The following is a 15,793-nucleotide window of genomic DNA, read 5'->3' on the forward strand; positions in this document are numbered from 1 at the left end:
AAATAAGCCTTTGTCATTTTGACAATTCAATTTGAATTATTGGATGTGCACAAAAATCTAGATTATTTTCCACTTCCCATAATAAAATACAAATATAGCAGAATTAACAGGGGCCACTTTTAACCCAAAGTGGCTCCTAATTCAAAGCCATTTAATGTGAACCAGGAGCCACTTCAAAAGCACAAGGGCACACCACATATTTTTGCTTTTATAATCCAAACTGATAAAAGTACTTCATTTATCAAATTGTAAGATTAAATCAAAGTGGGCAATGTTTTACCTTTCCTAATCAATTTGGAAGTGTTTCATGGGTGCAAGTTATGCAGATCAACAGCCGGCAGCACTCCCCCCCCCCCCAAGCATCTCCTGGTTCACTGGAATCAGGAGCCTTTTAACTTAAAATGGACAGATTCCTTCCTGGCAGTTATTACAGCCATATTATAACATTTTCATACAAAATAGATTAGTATTTCTTTTACTTTCAGATATATCCCCTTTTAATTTTGAGCCAAACAACTTAAGGGAAGGGGTATGAACGTTTGGACAGTATTTATTGTGGGACATTAGAGCACATCAGACATATCGAATTGCATTCTGAATATGAAGAATGTCCTTCTGATATCAAATAATTTTGATTTTTGAAATTCACAATGTAATACACATTTTATGGCAAATGATTAAAAATTGATATTTTTGATATTTAACAGTACTCGAAGTAAACTTTATAAATCTGATGATTTATACCTAAAGTGTATGTAGGTGGGATGAAAAGCCGACAATCAATTGAAAATTTTGACCTTTCGTATTGAAGATATGGATTTTTTTCCCAAAACACCAAAAAAGATTAGGTCTTTTTGGGAAAAAATCCATATCCTCAATATGAAAGGTCAAAATTTTCAATTGATCGGCGGCTTTTCCTCCCAGCTACATACACTGTAAGAATATATCATTAGATTTATAAAATTTACTTTGAGGACTGTTATATATCAAAAATGTGAAAAATATCAAATTTGTATTATATCGTGATTTTCAGAATGCAATTCGATATGTCTGATGTGCTCTCATGTCCCACAAAAAATACTGTCGAAACGCTCATTCCAGATCCCTTTAAGAAGTCAAAGTGGGCAATATTTTACCTTTCCCAATAAATCTCGAAGTGTTGATATGTGCAAGTTATGCAGGTCAACAGCCAGCAGCACTTTTCTCCCCCAAAGCGTCTCCTGGTTCACTGGAATTAGGAGCTTTTCAACTTAAAATTGACAGAATCCTTCCTGACAGTAATTACTAATATAAGTTCAGCGTATTGGGTAAAAAAGTATCTCCTGTCTTGTTTACAGGAACCAGGAGACTTTTCATGGGAGCAAAATGACTCCCCATTATTTTCACCCTTGCCTCACCATCACCCCAACAAATCCACAGATCTCTTACCTTTTCCCCTGCAGATTTTCTGACATCTTTTAAGTGTGCATCCAATTCCTGTACTGCTTCTCTGTCTGTACATTAAAATAAATAAGATTTAAAAATGAGACAAGTTTTAACAAAAGCTTCCTAATGAAAACTGTGACAAACATTCAGGGGATCACCATGCATCATCAGTCGGCTGCGGAGCAGGCGACTACAAGCTTTCTCCAACTATTGCGATCTTGGGCAAGCGAAACAATTTTGTTTGGCTGCAGCATCCCTTTAGTATCTCCCAGGAGATCCTGGACATACTGTAGGAACAGTGTGCGCGGCCGTCCCGGTTTCCTCTTCCCATGTGGTGGAATATAAAGGGCATATTCTTTCACAGGCGCAGTATATGGCCGAGAAATTTGAGTTGATGAATCTTGACTCTGGCAACCAGTGGAGTGGTGTTGGTCAGATTGTAGATGGTTTCATTTGGAATCCGATCCACATGCTTGATGTTTAACATGACTCTGTAGCAAGATGTAGCAAAGGCATTGATCTTGTTTTCCATGTCCTTGGTGATTACCCATGACTCGCACCCGTACAGAAAGACAGTAACACAAGTTGTCTCAAACAGCTTGATTTTTGTTTCGATTGACAGGGATGGGCTTCAGGGGATAATGTGGGTTGATGGTATAGCAGACATTTTTGCAGTTTCAAAGACCTACACATATATAGTTTGATCAGCTCGTAATCATCGCAGATTACTATAAATATATTTTATTTTGAGAGTTGTCTTGTTACATTTGCCAGAAGTAACACAAATTATTTATTCAAAGTCCTATACTCTATCTACTTTATTTTAACACAGACAAAATAGATCAGGTAGGCCAACTATATCACTGTTAATGCGGGTCTACTTTTCGGCGTAGTGGTAAAAACCTAAGCTCATCAAACTATAAATGAAAAGTATTTTGTTGGGCTCAAATTAACTGGGAAAATTGCCAAATTGAAACCATACCAAAAATACAGTCTGTCTCAAAGCCCTTGTGACATACATCAATATTTACTATCAATTCCCAGCTGCATAATTACCAACTGTTTTACATCTTTTTTGTGCATACATCAGGGCCATTGTAGTACACAGGATGACATCTCTCTTATCACATAGCATCTAGCTCACACATACCTTCAGAAATCTGATGTTTGTTTATCCACACCCTATTACTCCCCAGCTGAAGACTTACCAACTGTTTTACATCTTTTGTGTGCATACATCAGGGCCATTGTAGTACATAGGATGACATCTCTCTTGTCACAGATGGCATCAAGTTCGCGCATACCTTCAGAAACCTGACGCTTGTTTATCCACACCCTATTACTCCCCAGCTGAAGACTTACCAACTGTTTTACATCTTTTGTGTGCATACATCAGAGCCATTGTAGTACATAGGATGACATCTCTCTTGTCACGGATAGCATCTAGCTCACACATACCTTCAGAAATCTGACGCTTGTTTATCCACACCCTATTACTCCCCAGCTGAAGACTTACCAACTGTTTTACATCTTTTGTGTGCATACATCAGAGCCATTGTAGTACACAGGATGACATCTCTCTTGTCATGGATAGCATCTAGCTCACACATACCTTCAGAAATCTGACGCTTGTTTATCCACACCCTCATACTCCCCAGCTGAAGACTTACCAACTGTTTTACATCTTTTTTGTGCATACATCAGAGCCATTTTAGTACACAGGATGACATCTCTCTTGTCACATATAGCATCTAGCTCACACATACCTTCAGAAATCTGACGCTTGTTTATCCACACCCTATTACTCCCCAGCTGAAGACTTACCCACTGTTTTACATCTTTTGTGTGCATACATCAGGGCCATTGTAGTACATAGGATGACATCTCTCTTGTCACGGATGGCATCCAGCTCACGCATACCTTCGGATATCTGATCTGTAAAGAATTGAAAAACAAAAAATGTGTTGCTTGGGGTCAAATAATATAATTAGTCTAGCCGAACCAGACTCTTGTATTTCAGTAGTTTCTTTCTTCTTGTTCTTCTTCTTCTTTCTGTTAACATTTGATATAATCCAATTTGAATGAGAATTAGTATACGGGACCCTGTTATGATTCAAAATATGAGAGGTCATTTCAAGGTCACCAGAGGTCAACCAAAGGTCATCAGAGGTTTCATTTCAAGGTCACTGCTAGACTTTGTGGTCTTAAAGTCTACAGCATATCTAGTTATTTATTTTAATTTAAAGGTCTCTATAGATGTGTTAACTTACATCCTGGGACACCTTGTATCAAATTTGCAGTCTTTGTCATGTTCAACCCTCAAACTTGTTCGGGACAAAAGACTAGGTATAGTTACTATTAAAAAAGTATAAAAAAGTATTACTGAAGCTTGCCAATTTTATATTTTTTGACAGCAATTCCTAACCACTTGTATTTTGACAGCATAGAGCTAAAGCAACTCATAGTAATGAGCTGATCACCTCTAGATCAGCAATATTGATATCCGATCACATGAACACATAATTCCCGATCACAGTATGTGTATTTGATACATGTCCTAAAACCGTGTCCTGAACCACTTAAAAAGAAACTATAAAACACTGTCTGTTTTCAACTGATTTGAGGGTCCTTACTACAAATTTGTGTTGTGGTTGTAAAGTGGTTTACTTCACAGTAGTTGCACCTGTAAAATATATCTATACACAACTTCACAATTTAGAGGTGTTTTTTCTAAGATTTTCCTAAATATTACCTTCCAAAATGAGAGCATAGGCTTTGAAGAACAGCAACACAGGATCAGAGCCATATTTCTTGATTGCTTCTAAGGCAGATAAATACATGTGTCTGTACATCTTTTCCTGGCAGTAAAAATTGACAGCAGCCTGTATGGTACAATTCAAATACATGTTAAATATTAACATCATTTCATTTAATTTTGATAGAGATATGGTACGGGAAGAAAACTTGGCTACATGGTTTAATGAAAACGTTGTACTGTTGTAGTAGAATTAGCAATAAAAAAACATGACACAAAATGATACTTTCTTTTCCAGCATAAAATGTAAGGACAAAATTAACAATTTTGTATTTCTTTTTTAGAAAACTCATTTTTCAGTCATGATGACGACAGTTACTGGAAATGTGGAACTACATATGTGACCAGCTCCAACAAAATTTTTTTGAGTTATACGCCATTAAAGATGACATTGCCATAAAAAAAAAATCCAATTTTGGAATTCTTAATTTCATGGTATTTGACCTTGGGACTGAGTGGACTTTCAAATCCTTGAAAGTACTTATCAAAAATAGGTTTATTTAATCAATATTTGACAGTTGAACTATGATAGTCTCTATTCAATCCTGTGTAAAGCAAGAAACTAATTAGCCCATTTTATAAATGATTAGTCTACTTTATAGACCTATTATAAATAATGGACAAATATTAATTTTAAAAGATACATAATTTACGATGTTCACTTACCAAGGTTGTTTCATCTTGATCTGCCATTATGAGTGTGGTGTGGTTTCCTTTCCCCTTCTTCACAATCTTTTATTTATGTATGTGTGCCTGCAGAATAGTCATAATCAAAGGATGGGGTATTATATCACAGTTTCAAAATTTCGAACCCGAATTAATATTACAATTACCTAGTCCTGCAAGTAAGACTTCAGTCATTATCATATTTTATTAAATGACATCTACGGACCTAAAGTCTTGCAGTGGTACAAAGGGATGCACTGTCAAAGTTCAAGCATCAAGAAATATACGGTACCCAGTATTTGTCAGTTTTAGGATACTCCTTCATGTAATTATACACAAAATTAGGGTTAGGCCTAGGGTTAGGGTTAGGATTAGGGTTAGGGTTAGGATTAGGGTTAGGATTAGGGTTAGGATTAGCTTACACAAAATAATTACATAAGGATCGACCCAGTTTTACCTCAGAGATGGTGTAGACCTTCTCTACACAGAATAGAAACAAGGAGAGTGCTGTGAAAAGGAGAGTGCTGCTTTATATAATAAATCCAAATCATGAAAATTTTATTTTGCAGAGCAATAATATTCTGACCACTTCGTGAATTGAGACGTCGGAGCCGGTCAAACACAGAGGACTAGCCTACATCCCGTATCCTACTATCACTCAAACAAGCATAATCTCTTCACGAATTCACTCACCTTGCGATCCTACATCATCAGTTGAAACAAACATCTAAGTTTCCAAAAACAACTTTGTCATTCCTCAAAACTACAAGTAACTTCATTAATAAAAATTGAAATCATACTATTACCCGTTATTGAAAATTTTGTTCGATTTATGTGAACCAAAAGAACGCACGAGTCGAGTTCAGTTTACCAAAATGGTAGCTCCTGCCTCCTGGTCACCTCAGTCTCAGATATGACGTCAGTATCAAGCTGCTTATTTAAACGGTGGATCGGATTGGTTGAAATCAACGCCACGTTTTTGACCTTACAGGGGTCAGAGATATGCATATATTCATGTATGAAAACAGCGATGCGGATAAAGGTAACCAAAGGGTTGGGGATCGCATTTTTAACTATCACTAAATGTTTCGGAATTGAGGTTGGCTAAAAAGTAGACAGTTTCGGGGACTGTAATTGGTGTAGATGTCACATTTTGAACAGTGAGCGATAAGTGACAAATTTGATGCTCAGCACAAGTGACTATACTAAAATGCAGCAAACCTTTGACGAGCGCGACTACCGTGATGTTGCAAATTCGGCGCTAACAACGCGTACGGCGCACAGTTCATTCACAAATTTCCACTCAGCAACAACATATCGCCTTAGCAGCCAATCAGAGACAAGTGCATGCAACGCAGTAAATACACGATGTATCCTTACAATACGCGCTCGTCAAAGGTTTACTGCATTTTAGTATATCTTTACTCAGGGTAGTGATATCCCCATCATGCATTATTAGCGACAACATCGCGAAAAATTTGCTCCGTGACTCGGTCACGTTTTTACTGACTTTTAGCCTTTAATTTGGAACATTTTATGCTTTTTTCACGTTATAAGTGTTTTTAAACCTTCGCTGCTTCGTGTACGTCGTGCTTGAATCGCATTTTTAACAATTTTGGTGTATTTAGTTGACTTTAAAAATTTGCTACCATTTGGATGTTTCGCGCCATTTTAAATTTGTATACAACTACGTGTGACGCAGTATTTTATAGCCACTTCAATTGCCATTTACTTCAACTCCTGAGCTGTTTTGACTACAAGTTTCCACCAATTCTTGCCATGGAATATAGGCCGTCGTGTTCCACCTTGACTGCTTTGTGTTTCCTTGTTTTTGCCAAGATTGTGACATCGGAAAACCCTCCCCCAAACCACGAATGTATACAGGGATACGTGGATTGTTCATCACAATGGAGATCTCCGGTGAGTTTGTTCCATTTATCTGTGCAGTGTTCAACTTCCCATCGCCACTTCAAAAGATACTGTATTACCTCATTGAACTCGTCTACCAAGATTACCCTCCTGCTGCTCATCGCCGGTGATATAAACCCAAATCCTGGCCCTGCTTACCAGATTAAATTTCCTTGCAAGATTTGTAAAAATGCTGCAAGATGGGGCCAAGAGTGTTTAGAGTGCGAAAATTGTAACACCTGGTTTCATGCCCAATGCCTTACAATGAGTAGTGATGTTTACCATGTTCTTGCTAAGCATTCATCCTACTCGTGGATTTGTTGTGATTGCGCAATGCCAAATTTTGACTCTTCATTCTTTTGTGGATCCAACATCGAGTGTAGAAACAGATTTGAAATTTTGACTGATGAATCAAGTGTGTTCAATGTTAATGATTCTTCATCACTAAACTCTGATTTAGTGCATAGCCTGCCACAGAATGTTAGTATTGGTGCTCCGAGTAGAGCCTCAAGCCCTTGTAAAGAGACTGCTTCTGAACCCAAAGACAAGAAAAACAAAATAAACCCAGAGGCGTCCGCTTAAGATTGTGAATATGAACTTACAAAGTGTTCGTAAAAAATTGCCTGCTTTTCTCTGCTTCATCAACGAAGAAGATCCTGACATTATTGTAGGGACAGAATCGTGGCTGAACCCGAATATAAATTCTGGTGAAATATTCCTCCAAACTTCCATATTTTTCATAAAGACCATAATAGTGACTCCCATGGCGGAGTATTCATAGCTGTGAATGATAGATTTATCGCACAAGATGAATCAGATTTGGATCAAGAAAATTGTGAAATGAAATGGTGTAGTATCCATGTAAAAGGTGTCGCTCCTGTCTTCATTGGAGCCTTTTACAGATCCCAAACAACTGATAATGACTATATGAGACTTCTTGATGACTCACTTCAAAAAATTCCTAAAAATGCCTCAATTTGGCTGCTAGGGGACTTTAATTTGCCCGATGTCAACTGGATTACCAACAGCTTCATCCCATGTGGTAGATATCCTGGGCCCAGTAAGCTCATGATTGATATAGCGCTGGATCATGGTCTCCACCAAATTGTTCAGAAACCAACCAGAGGAAAAAGTATTCTTGATTTGTGCTTCACAAATGATGTTTCATTTGTCAAAGATGTCCAAGTGATTGACGGTTTAAGCGACCATGACACAGTTATAGTTTCTGCATTGGTTCGTCCTAAGCTTGTGCATAAACCCAGGCGCAAAGTCTACATATACGCTAAGGGAGAGTATGACAAGATTTGTGAAGAATTAGATGCCTTCAATGCTACCTTGACTGATGATCATGTAAATAAATCTGACATTAATGAAATCTGGTCAGATTTTACTAGAATTGTCCAAAAATCCATGGATAGCCACATTCCATCAAAATGAGCACTTCAAAAGTCAGACTCCGTGGATGAATGATAGGATGAGGAAAATGTAATAAGAAAAAAAAATTTATGACAAAGCCCATAAAACTGGTGATTTTGCTCGTGGGACAAATACAAAGACATTAGACGCATAAAAATGACAGAGAATTGAGGAAACTTCAAAGGAAATACATCCGCGATGTTTGTGATACCCTGAAAGCAACAATACAAAACCTTTTTGGGTATAGATAAAATCTCTCCGTAGGGAGGTTTTTGGTGTTGGTCCATTAGAACATCTGGGCGCATAGCTTCCAGTGCCAAAGACAAAGCCGAGGCTTTGAATGCCCAATTTTGCTCTGTTTTCACGGATGAAAACATCCAAAACATTCCCAACTTCACTCAAAGTACTGTTCCTGATATGCCTGATATAATTATTACTACCCCAGGGATAGAAAAGCTTTTGAAAAACCTCAATGTTCAAAAAGCAACTGGACCTGATAACATTCCTGCCAAGATTCTGAAAGAATGTGCTTCTTCAATTGCTCCAATTTTGCAAAAGATATTTCAAAAATCTTTATCTTCTGGTGCATTACCACAAGACTGGCGTGATGCAAATGTTTCACCAATTTACAAAAAGGGCAATAGATCATCACCTTCTAATTATTGCCCAGTTTCCCTCACAAGTATCGTCAGTAAACAATTGGAGCATATCATTGTTCTAGCAACATAATGGCTCATTTTGACAAGTACTCAATTATCAGTGATAAGCAACATGGTTTTAGACGAGGAAGATCGTGTGAGACTCAGTTATCGGGTCTTGTTGATGACCTAGCTCAAGTGCTAAATGTCCATGCCAAATAGACCTGTGCATCATGGACTTTAGTAAGGCATTTGATGTTGTGCCCCATCGCCGTCTGCTTGCTAAACTTCACCACCTCGGGATTAGAAATAATATGCAGAATTGGATCCAAGCGTTCCTTTCCAATAGGACCCAGAGAGTCATCATTGATAGTGAACACTCTGCTAAATCTCCTGTTGTGTCGAGAGTTCCTCAAGTCAGAGTTTTGGGGCCTCTGTTATTCCTCGCTTATATAATCGATCTCCCGGAGAACGTCACATCTCAAGTTAGGATGTTTGCGGATGATTTGATCTTATACCGCAAATTGACTCTATCAATGATTGTCACACCCTTCAAGATGACATAAATTCCCTCTGCAACTGGGAAGCCATGTGGCAGATGAAATTTAATAAAGCGAAGTGTTTTATCATGAGGATGACTCATAAGAAAACCCCCTTGGATCATCAATATTTTATGGGTGATTCGCTGCTTCAGGAAGTAAATCAACACCCATATCTGGGTGTTGAACTCTCAAATGATCTTGCGTGGACAAAGCACATTCACCAAACTGTCACTAAGGCAAACAAAATTCTTGGCCTCATCAAGAGAAACTTGTGGAACAGTTCATCTAAAACAAAGGAAATTGCCTATAAAACACTAGTTAGACCCAAGCTGGAATATGCTAGTCCAATTTGGGACCCCTACCATAAGACATTAAAAGACAGCCTTGAAAAAGTACAAAGGCGTGCTGCGAGATTTGTAAAAAGTGATTATGGACGCACAAGTAGTGTTACAAACATGCTTCAAGAACTTGGGTGGGACACCCTGGAAACTCGTAGAACTCATGCTAAACTCATCACCATCTTCAAGGAAACTCATGGACTCATCCCAAGCAATATCAGCCATCTCCAGGTCGGCAATTTCCCTACCAGTACTATATGTACCCGTTCATCACATAATTTGAATTACAATATCCCCCAATCCAACAAAGACTGTTACAGAAAATCTCTTTATCCTTGCACCATCCCTCAATGGAACTCTCTCCTCCTGAGACAAAAACAGCAGCTTCAGTTCAGTGCTTCAAGACTATGCTGCAGGGCCACCAGTAACACCAAGTAATGCATGATGCGGAACTGCACGTCAACAGCCACTACTGGGGCGATTTGTGCAGCTACCACATCAAGATCAAGATCAAGATCAAGTTCCTGTTCTCTTGTCTTGTCTTGTACGATACTACTCAACGCTCCAGTTGAAGCTAATCAAGTTGGAGCCACACGAGTAGGTTGGTGGGCGTGCTTGCGAATGATGGTTTATTGGAGGTAGTGGTTGGTTACTGCTTCTTTGAAGTTGCTTGGGTCTTGAATATCTGTAAGTTGCTCTGGTAGTTGATTCCAATCACGGACTGTTTGTGGCAGGTATGAGTGAAGATAACAGTTTTTGTTGGCACTTATGGCAATGAAACAATTTTTGTTGGAATGGCGAGAGTGACGACGAACCGGGTGCAGCAGTGTTTGCACGGGACCGCCAGGAGACCCCCCTTGCCTTGTGGAAGTTTGTGAGTCTTGCAATTTTCCTACGTTGAGATAAGGGTTCAATACTCAACTCGGACATCATGTCCGTAACACTAGAAAAACGACCATAGTCGTTCATGATGAATCTGACAGCCCTCCTCTGTACAGATTCCAGCTTGTCTATGAGATTTTGAGTGAATGGATCCCAGACAGAAGCACTATATTCAAGAGATGGCCTAACGAGGGTTTTATAAGCTATGGTTTTGATTTTCCTACTACATGATTTGAGATTCCTACGGACGAATCCAAGTGTACGATTTGCTTTAGCTGAAATACGACATATGTGTTCACTCCATTTTAAATCATTTGAGATATCAACACCTAGATAGCAATGGTGTGAAGTTTCCTGAAGCTGAGTATTGTTTAATGTGTAAGTGAACTGGTGAGGAGATCTGGCCTGAGTTATACGCATCACATAACATTTTTTACTGTTAAAGCTCATTTGCCAGTGATCTTGCCACTCAGTTAACTTATTCAGATCCTGTTGAAGGTTTTCTGCATCAAATGAGTTCTTAATGGGACGATACAATACACAATCGTCAGCAAAGAGCCGGATGCTAGATGAGATGTTATCTGGGAGATCGTTTATAAAAATCAAGAACCAGAGAGGGCCTGTCACAGTTCCTTGAGGAACACTGGAGATCACATTAGCCCAATCTGAACACTCACCATTGATCCTGACTCTTTGCTGTCGATTTGTGAGGAATGATTTCACCCATTCATAAATTTTACCTCTAATGCCATAGTTGAATATTTTGGCAAGCAGGCGTTTGTGGGGAACTTTATCAAATGCCTTTTCAAAGTCCATTACTATCAAATCTGTTTGAATACTTCTATCTGCTGTTGAGGTGAGATCTTGCATAGTATTTATTAATTATGCGACTCACAAGAGTATCCTTTCCTAAAACCGTGTTGCTCTTCCTAAAGCAGGTTATATTTGTCAAGGTGATCCATAACATTAGAATGAATGATGTGTTCCATCACTTTCGAACAAATTGAAGTGAGGCTGACTGGCCTGTAATTAAGTGGTAAGGTCTTGTCTCCTTCTTATGGATAGGGCTGATACATGCCTGTAACCAATCCTTGGGCAGAATACCTGTGTCCAAAGTGACTCTGAAGATTGTGGTCAATGCGGAGCTAACACATCCGCTGCTGTTTTCAGGACCCATGGTGTGATGCCGTCTGGTCCAGCGGCTTTATTAGGATTAAGTTCTTGAAGTAACTTCCGGACACCTTCCTCACTTATTTCAATGTCAACGATAGGTGTTATATCTCTCCCGAGGGGTGCAGGTGTGGGGATGTCATCTTCCCTCTCCACTGTGAAGACAGATGTGAATTGATCATTTAAAAGCTGAGCTTTTTGTTTATTGTCAGTTATTAGTTGGTTGGACTCATTTTTCAGCGCTTGGATACCTGTAGTGTCATTTCTGAGTGATTTAATGTAGCTATAAAATTGTTTCGGCGACTCCAGGGTAGTATTCTGGATGTAATTCCTTTTCCTTTTCCTGGTTTCCCTTGTAATTTCACGTCTAAGATCCTTGTATTTTTTCTCATCTTCTGGATCTTGGGTTCTTCTCATGGTGTTAAATGCACGCTGCTTTTGCCTATGACGTCTCTTCAGGCTTTGGTTGATCCATGGAGCAGGGTTGCTGCCTGAAACCATTTTAGATGGTACGTTCTGGTCAACTGCTGTTTGGACTCCCTGTTTGAAGTCACTCCACAAGCTCTCAGATGTTTCATTGGAAAGATCTCTCGATGTGAGATCCTCACTAATTTCTTTGAGTGAGTCTCTCAAACACTCTATGTTGGCTTTACCATAAAGGAGAACTTTGTGCGGCTTTTGTTTGATCTTCTTAGCCTTGGTGCTTGTATTTATCACAGGGATTGCATCATGATCGCTGATGCCTGGTATTGATCTACAGCTGTTAACCAAAGATGAGTTTGTAGTAAGAAATAAGTCAAGGATTCTATCTTTCCTTGTGGGTTCCTGGACAATTTGGTCAAAACCAAAGTCATTGGCAATATCAATCATTTCCTGACTCAACCTGGGTTCATAACTACCCGGCTTCACACTCTGAGTAGGCCAGATTATATCACCCAGATTGAAGTCTCCGGCGATCCAGATACTACTGTGTTTATTGGTTTCAACTTTGTTCAAAGAGTCTCTTAGTTTTTCAAGGTATTCTGAATCTGAGCTAGGAGGCGGTAAACGCACCAATGGCAAGTGACTTGCCACCTGTAACTTCAACCTGAAGCCACACGATCTCGCAATCCGTATCCAGGTCGGATCTGTGCGTGGCAATTAGGTTGTCTTTGTAGGCTATCATTACCCCGCCATACGCGTGTCCTTTTCTGGGGTCTATATCCCTGTCTTTCCTAATGGCATTATAACCCTTAGGCAGGAATTCACTGTTAGGTATTGAATCGTCAATCCATGTTTCGGTGCAGATGATAATGTCAGGATTCTCAAGCTCCACGCCAACTGCTAATTCAGCAGTTTTGTTATTTAAGCTTTGAAAGTTAATCACTAGCACCTTCAGGTTGGTTTGTGGGTTGGATTTTTTGGGATCTGTTTTAACTTTACCCTTTTCAGGTGAAGAAGTGGCCAGTGGGGATTCAAACGAATCCTCGGAACTCACCGAACTGGCCTAGATGAATAACTAAGATTTGACGAAGCCGAGCTAATGTCGGAGAATCTTATTTCAGTGTCAAATACAGAGGAAGCAAAATTTGGCAGCCCACACTGACAGCAGTACCAGGACTCTTTGCTATCAATGACATTGTATATAATTGAGCTCATGCCAATACACTTGGTGTGAAACCACACATCACATTGATCGCAGGCAACAGCCTTTTGACCCCATCTACACGCTTTATTACAAACAAAACATGGGAATTTGGGGGGTCCAGGGTTGGGGTGACAATCTCCTGCCTGGATAATGGATATGATACATAAATAGGACAAAATCAAGTTGTTCCTATGATGAGATATTTTATAGTAAATGTCGTGAATGTACCTCCTATTCTTTTTGAACAGGAGAGAGGATGGAAAAAATTTGTACTCAAAATTTGGGTACATGGTAATATCCGAACATTCACTTTCAACCATAGGTACTTTGTACATGTTTGAAGCATGAATACACTCATAATCATATGATACCGTGGATTGTTCACTATAGGGCCGTGCGCCATGAATTGGGGGCCAAATGCGTTACACACTAAAAAATGGAGCAATTTACATGTTTTTGTACTTAAACTGATCTAATTCATAAACTGTTCATCAGAACCCTATAAAATTATATATCACTGTAAAGCTTAGAGTACCAGGAATACACACATACAAACAATTGGTCAATATACAGGGTGCCACAAATGTCATATAGGGTGGAAAAGTTGAATTTTGGTTCAAAAAGTATACTATTTTGTTTCTCTTTTATTTACTAACATAAACAACTGTTCTGCTAAAACCTTTTAGATGTGCTAATAACATTGTAGGCTTTCAAAAAAAGCAAACTTGTAATGATGAGTTATGTTGCCTACCTGAGATACAGGGTGTTCAAAAGTCGTACAAAATTTTCATGATTTTTATTACATTTTCAATCAAAGTTTTTTTCCTCCATGCCCCACACAAAAACCAGTGCCATATTTGAACTCTTCATCAAATTTCCATCCAAAAAATGTTAACTTTTACAGCAGTGGGGCAATTCCTTCAAGAAATATGACCTTCAGAACATTTCGGAGCATAAATGAATCCTTAACACAGTAACGTATAGGAAAAGCCTAGAACCCATGACACAGAATGCAGCACACTTGCAACAAATTAACTTAGCTTGGAGTAAAACTGGTCACATTTGAAACTAGACATAAATACCAAAACAATGGTACATAATCCATCTCAATACCTTGCTGGATTATGAAGTTACAGTAAAAAATATATTTGTGAGGCGCTAAAAATCAACATTCCCTATACTTTAACACATGCCTCAACCGTAGGATCCTCAACCGTAGGATCCTCCACCCCTGACTTCACATCGTTTGAATTGCAATATCTCAAGAAGTAAATAAAGTGTGAAGTTCTTTCTTTCCACAAATTGAGCTAGATAAATAAGCAACAAAATGAGACCAAAACTAGTTCTGTACCCCTCTCCATTCTTGAGATCTGGGACAAAACGTCCCAAATAAAATGAAAAAATGTAACGCCTCCACCTTTTCCTATACCCCAATTCATGACGCACGACCATAGACTAATCCGACTTGAGATGGTTTACATAATATAATGGGATCACATGACGTAGTAGATTGTTCAGTATAAAACAATTCAATATGGGTCAGCAAACATTGTTCACTGTATATCTCTGAAGTACATGGCGCGGCCGCAGCAGCATGTTCAATATAAAACATATCAATATGAGATAGTATGCATGGTGGTACCGGTACACAATATTGCTCTGGAGCACATGACACAGTAGAAAGTTCAATATAAAACATTTCAAATTTGGATGGCATACATGGTACATAATATAATTGCTCTGAAGCATAATTACAGTTACATGATGTAAGAGATTGATCAATATTTTCATGAACAAATTTGGTAGTTTCATTCACATTTTCAATGGTTTACTTACTGTGTACATGTAGAAACTACCTCCCGAACAAGTACAAATCAAGCGAGTATAAATCGTAGCATTCATCATTAATTTACATTAAAAATCATCTCCTTTACAACAAGAAGATTTTCTAAGAATTTAATGCAAAAAGACTTGAATCAAGTTGTTTTAATCCGTTTAATAGAAAAGGAAAACATTTAAAAACAGTAAGCTTACCTTCCGCCGCTGGAATGTTGTCATTTAGCAACCAGGGTTGCCGGTTGATATTGCCAGTTTATCAATCAGCCGGTGTCAGACAGCTAGCTGCCAATGATTGAACAAATAAGATTATAAAATTAATGTTTTGGTTCTATAATAGTCCCCTCCCTCCTCAATTTCTGGGATTTGTTAATTTAATAGAAACATTCTTCTTAAAATACCGGTAGGCCTAGATTTGTCATTTTTTTTAGACTTTGGATTTGATTTATGAACACTTCATACTTAAAGGCTTAATGTACGATTTTCTTCAAATTTTAAATTTGTCACTTTATATACTCAAAATGCTGAAA

At 38.5% G+C, this 15,793-nt stretch overlaps 1 protein-coding gene across 4 annotated transcripts in view; it reads right to left on the reverse strand.

Moving 5' to 3' along the window:
* The window catches only part of LOC140142508 (tetratricopeptide repeat protein 21B-like), a 57,025-nt gene extending 41,476 nt beyond the window's left edge, over positions 1–15,549 (reverse strand). The window contains exons 1-5 of one of the 4 annotated variants that reach the window (XM_072164495.1): positions 15,462–15,549; positions 4,907–4,993; positions 4,178–4,307; positions 3,250–3,360; positions 1,429–1,493 (exon numbers count right to left, since the gene is read on the reverse strand). In XM_072164495.1, coding sequence (XP_072020596.1) covers positions 1,429–1,493; positions 3,250–3,360; positions 4,178–4,307; positions 4,907–4,933 — 333 coding nt within the window. In that variant the 5' untranslated portion in view covers positions 4,934–4,993; positions 15,462–15,549. Of the gene's footprint in view, positions 1–1,428; positions 1,494–2,481; positions 2,551–2,633; positions 2,738–2,787; positions 2,856–3,249; positions 3,361–4,177; positions 4,308–4,906; positions 4,994–15,461 lie in introns of those variants that run through there. The other 3 variants (XM_072164498.1, XM_072164496.1, XM_072164497.1) reach the window with 3 other exon arrangements.
* Positions 15,550–15,793: the final 244 nt, after the last annotated feature.

Source organism: Amphiura filiformis, chromosome 20, assembly GCF_039555335.1.
Source record: "Amphiura filiformis chromosome 20, Afil_fr2py, whole genome shotgun sequence".
NCBI lineage: Eukaryota > Metazoa > Echinodermata > Ophiuroidea > Amphilepidida > Amphiuridae > Amphiura > Amphiura filiformis.